The 6000-nt window shown below is 40.4% G+C and overlaps 1 protein-coding gene across 1 annotated transcript in view; it reads left to right on the top strand.

The window, feature by feature from the left end:
* The first annotated feature begins 370 nt into the window (after positions 1-370).
* The window catches only part of negr1 (neuronal growth regulator 1), a 176166-nt gene continuing 170536 nt past the window's right edge, over positions 371-6000 (top strand). The window contains exon 1 of the mRNA XM_053499534.1: positions 371-800. Within this exon, the coding sequence (XP_053355509.1) occupies positions 631-800 (170 nt within the window). The 5' untranslated portion in view covers positions 371-630. The remainder of the gene's footprint in view (positions 801-6000) is intronic.

Genomic DNA, 6000 nt, shown 5'->3' with positions numbered 1-6000 from the left:
TTCCGACTAATGTACAGACAAAACCTTTCTTTTATTTACATAGATAATATCAAGGATATATAACATCATAGCAACGACAACATTCATTAATATAAGTATACGTATATGTGATAAACAGTGCTAATTATTAGCTTAGTGATAGTTTTAACATTATTTAACTTTGGAAATCATTCCAATACAACGGGAAAAAACTATACAATACAAATTGTGACTTCAAAAAACCGGAAGTGCTCTAACGGTCAGCTAGTTAACCGGGTTAAAGGTCAAGAGCTTCAGGGAACACGTTGCCAGGGAAACGGGCGCCTGGCAACGGGCTAGGAGGAGCTCGCGCCGCGCCGACGCTAGATGGAGCAAGAGGCGGCGCACGGGGACGGGCGCGCGCGCGCACGCACGCACACACACACACACACACACACTGCATCCAAAACAAAGCTGGTGGAGAACAAGGAGCCCGGAGCGGAGCAGAGCGTCACGGTGATCTCTTCGGAAAGAAAGAAAAAAAAAAAAAGAAAAAGAAAAACCAGGATTAATTGATCTTTTAAAGCAGTGTTGTTGGTGTTGTTGGTGTGTGTGTGTGAGTGTGTGTGTGCGCTCGCGGTGCAGTCAGTGGTGAGCACTCAGCCCGCGGTGATGGACATTATGAGTGCGGTGCAGGATGCGTGTGTCTCCGGGCAGTGGCTCACCGCGATCATCCTCAGCCTCTGCTGCTTCCTGCCCTCCTGCCTGCCTGCGGGACAAACTGTGGACTATGCCTCGAGTGAGAGTGTGGTGAGCCGGCAAGGAGACACGGCGCTGCTCAGGTACACACACACACACACACACGCACGGGATCACTGACACTCTGTAACACTCTCAGCATTACGCGCGTTCCGCACTTCTCCAAGGGGTGCCAAAACATTATCCCAAATTTCACCTTCTTCACTCTTATCATTTGCACTGTTTCCGACTCCTTAACTTCACCCCTCTCGCGCCTTCACCATACACACGGATTGCGTAACAGGAATCAGGGATGAATGGGGACAGCTTTTGTGTGCTTCTTCTCCTTCTTGTTGTTTTGTTGTTGTTGTTGTTGTTGTTGATTTGTTCCCCCCAAAGCAGAAAGTAGCATCACTCTTTTATAATCTGTTTGTTTTATTTTTTTAAATCACGCCAAGGCTTTGAAACGCAACACAAACCCATAAATTCAGCATTAAATCTGAAAGTGTGTGAGAAGGTTCCACTGGAGGGAAAAAGAATTAATCGGGTTGCCAGATTGGATTGGTTTCTCAGTTCAAGAAAGTGCGACAGCACATGCTATAATTTGATGACTTTATTTAATACATTTAATTCAAGATAATCTGGCAACCTTGTCCGGTTTTTTGGGGTTCACATATATTGACTGATGCAAGTTGAATACAACAGTGTTGATATAATTTAATCATTTTATTTAAGGAATTGAAAGGGGTTTAAGATACTCTCGCAACCTTATTTGTTTTTTGCAAGTAAACCTGGTATAATGTAATGCTTTTAATGGATTTAAACGGATTTTATCTGGCAACCTTGTCTGTTTTTTTTTGTCATGTGCTGTACTGTATATTGAATACAACAATAATTATACAATATAATGATTCTAATGAATTCAAATGGAATTTATGCTAATCTAATCTGGCAACCTTGTCTGCTTTTTTGTTTCACATATATTGGTGCAAGGAAAATACTGCTGTATTTTGCAGTTTTGATATAATTTAATATTTTAATATTTTTAACATTTAGATTAAGGTGGGGTGAAAATACAATATATAATCTTAATTCTATTCTGGCAACCTTAACTGCTTTTTTTGTTTCACATATATTGATTGTTGCAAATAAAATACAACAGTATTGATAGGATATAGTCACTTTTAATAGGTAAATGAAGGTAGGTGAAAAAAAAGAAAAATACAAGAAAAAAAGGGGGTGGCATAGATTTTAAAAAGGTTGTTTCCAATCTGGCAACCCTGCAGCTGTCCCCCATGATCATATGATAAGGGACCTGGATTTGCCCAAACCCACATCCTCATTGGTGCACAGAAATAAGAGAACAATAAGACTAATCAATTGGTACTATTATAGATTCAATTATGTGTTTATACACATTAGAAGGGTTTGTTGCTGATCCAAGTCCCTTATCATATAATCATAGATTTGAAAATGGTCGATTCAACCTGGCAACCCTGTAGCTATCCTTATATCTGCCCAAACCCACATCCAAAAATACTATTGGTACTATTATAATATATTAATGGACGTGTTCATAAATTAGAAGCATTTGCTGCTGATTTCCTCTTCTTCTTCTTTTAGAAAAAAATACAACCCTATGAATTATACATATAAAATAATTTTGTTTTAATTAATTTGAGGTGTTTGTAAGGATATGATGTTATAACCATCTGTGTAGAATTAAAACAGTCATCATACTAAATTTTTTTAATGCCATTCCATGATGCATTTAGAAGGAGGATGGTGTTGTCTTGAAGCCACTTGATTCAACCTGGCAACCCTGCAGCTCCCACTGTGATCATATTATATGAGACTTGTGTCGACAGGATCTTTCATATCCTCATCCTTTTCCTCATTTTTTTGCTGCATGTTTATGAAGCAGTCTTAAACAAAAAGGACTGAATTTAAAAATGAAAATATGGCTTGATGGGCGTGTCCTAAATCAGATGTTTTCTGCAAGCTCGGTTTGTTTTTAAGAAAGAGTTTCATTTGCATATTAATTTTTGATAAATCGTTTGCTGTGGAAAAATATATCGATATGCATCACACGTATCATGTAGTTTAAAATTAATTCAGAGTGTTTTATAGTCATTAGGACATTTGGAGTAATGTAAATACAACCTGGCAACCCTGGCTTCCTTCATTCTTAACAGTAACATTTGTACAGATTTAAAATGTAGTTAGTAACAGCATTGTTTCATGACTTTAATCCAGTAAGGCAGAGGACGAATGAAAGGAGGGGGAGAAGAAAGAGGAAAGAAACAAATAAATCTGGCAACCCATTTTTTTAAGTAAGCAGGGGGATTTATGAATTGATAAACAGTTTATTGAATCTGGCAACCCTGTAGCCAGCACTACAAGTAGTATGTTAAAAGAGACACTTTATTAGACAGGATCTGGCCCATCATCCTACTTATTCTCACCTCTGATAGGTCATCAAAAAAAAAAATGAACTCGAATATAAAATAAGTTACCCCAATGATTAGAATTAGAAATATTAATGGGCGTGTTCCTCAGTCAGAGGCTCCCTCGATCTGTATTAATACGTCTGGTTCAACCAGAGATGGGTTGTGATTTTCCAGCTCACTGAGACGGTGCTTAAACAACGGATTGATTGATTAATTGCTCGTTAGTCCACCGTTTTTAGCATTTTAAACGATCACACTGTGACCAAAGAGAGGCTTTTTATCTAAGACACAGCGCTCAGAGCAGTGTCTGTACAGATTCCGGTCGTCAGCCGAGTCTATTCATTTATGTCAGAATTAATGCAGGTAATGGAGTGAAGTGAGTGCGTCTGATTGGTTTCGTTCTCCGTGAAATCACGAACACATGATTGACAGCAGTCAGCGCAGCTCTGGGCTTGCAACGACGAGATGGACTTGTGACGAAAACGATGCGAAAGGACTCAAGCAATCGAGCATTAATCCGGGTTTAAAAAGTATGGCTTTGGGTAATTTTACAGACCAAAATCATATTGTGATCTGCGTTGTTGCTGTGGACAACAGGACGTTTGATTGATTCTGAATAGAATGTCACAGTGTGACCGATGCTGCATTTGTATAAACTTTTAGAAAAGACAAATACATAATTTTTGACATAATCTCTTTGCGTTCAATACTCTTTGTTTATCCATCAACAAGCTTTGGCATTCCCTCATTAAAGATGTTTACGGCTGAGCTGCGAGCCACGACTGCACCGCTGTCTTCACTTCTTCATCAGAAGTGAATCTTCATCCTTTAAGTTGTGCTTTTAAAGAGCAAGCAGGTGAAAGTCTGATGGAGCGAGGTCAGGACTATAGGAAGTTTTTGCAAGATGACGACGCCCTCGGTTATCAGTCCTCCGAGGTTTAGGCTTCAGTTCTTCAATAAGCGTCTCACCGTCATACATAAGGCCAGGTCTCACGTTCATGAATTTTGCAACGGGTCGCTACGAATGTAACAATCGTGAGGATAGTCATGGGGTTTGAAAGAGTAAAAAAAATAAAAAATTGTGGTGGAGCTACAGCATTTTATGATTTGTAAGTTTCCCAATTTAAGGCCTTCTGTAATTACCCTAATTGAACCTTAAATGGATTATACTCTGTATATATGGGATTAAAGGTTCATTAACTGATCTCAGAGCTTCCCCAGAGCTTTTTATCTCTTAATGTCCCAGCTGAAATACCCCTCAGATACTGCTCTTTTGTTTATATCTTAAATTTCCTTTATTTCACTCTTTCTCCAAATGCACCATTTCTGTCTCATATGAGCTCCTGCTGAGCCACGCCCCCCTCCAGGGAACTGCAAAGCTGATGACAAGCTGGGGGAGGGGGAGGGGGAGGGTCTTACTGTATATGAGGTCACAATAGAGGGAACGCTAACTGGCTTGGACAGAAAAAAAACATAGAAAGCAAGAAAGAAAAAAAAAACAGGATTTTTTTGGAGACATGTCTGAATGTCCCCTTTAAGTAAAAGCATTTCATATATAATGTATATATGTGTATGCATGTATTGAATCTGTAGCAGGTTGTAGGTTATTGTCCGTCCAGTCAGAGGGAGCTCTAGACCCCCGTAGTGCACCGTAGAGCTCTTTATTTGTAATTTTACTTACTCACACCAAATCGTCTGCTTTTCCATACCTGTAGGTTTCACCATCTGCCTTAGTGCTTTGCTTCTATCCTGTAGCCACGATTTTGATACCGTAGCCCTTTGTGCCTAAAACATCTGAACAAACAATACAATACAATTTGAAATGTAAGAGAAATACCTCCTAAAGGACTAACTCAATCTTAAAGGGCAACATTAACCACAAAAACCTTCAGTGCTGGAATCTAAATGAGAGCAGCGAATATGAATTCATGAGCAGGGATCCCTTCAGGTTCTCATGGGCTGAAAGGGAACGCTGGCTCTCTCGCTCATTAGCACGAGCTACGTAGCAGAGAGACTTCGCTGAGGTTCAGGACGCGACTGACGGACTGTTAATCGATGCTGCGTGGCTCAAAGTACACACAACACAGCGACCATTTTACTTTTTCATCAACGTCATTAGATGCTTCGCGTTAGCAGGATGGCTGCGACCGTACTCTATATCACTCTCACACACACACACACACACACACACACACTGACATTTCATTTCTTCACTCATGCCCTGGAGGAGGATATTTAGGTATGGCCAATTTAGTCGGATGAACTGTGAAAACAAGAGAATAATGATTAGCCTGTAGTGTTTTCAACACGTCTGCATCTCTGGAACAGCTTTCCAATATCATAGACAGTGTAACAGGCATACACTTCGTGTCCACTTTAATAGGATGGTGTGAATAAGTGCAGTGCAGTGCTTAATGTCATGCAGGTACAGGTTCAAGAGTTTCGGTAACGCTCACATCACACATCAGAATGAAAAAATTCTAGGGGCCAAATTCTGGGGGTAGCTCAGTGGTTAAGGCATTGAACTGCGGTTCGGAAGATCCCAGGTTCAAACCCCACAACCACCAAGTTGCCGCTGTTGGGTCCTTGAGCAAGGCCCTTAACCCTCAACTGCTCAGATGTGTAATGAGATAAAAATGTAAGTCGCTTTGGATAAGAGCGTCTGCCAAATGCCCAAAAGTGTGATCCGGGTCTTGATTCTGTTCCTGGCTGACCGCAGGGGACCCTGAAACCCTGAGGTGTTGATGATGTTTGTTCTGAGATGCTTTTCTGCTCACCATGGTTGTAAAGAGTTATTATTCGAGTTACTTTAGACTTCCTGTCAGATCAGGTTAACAGTGTGCTTCACCCTCAG

Source organism: Clarias gariepinus, chromosome 6 (genome assembly GCF_024256425.1).
Source record: "Clarias gariepinus isolate MV-2021 ecotype Netherlands chromosome 6, CGAR_prim_01v2, whole genome shotgun sequence".
NCBI lineage: Eukaryota > Metazoa > Chordata > Actinopteri > Siluriformes > Clariidae > Clarias > Clarias gariepinus.
Note: the sequence above shows the minus strand (reverse complement) of the source record. Positions and strands in the feature narration are given on the sequence as shown.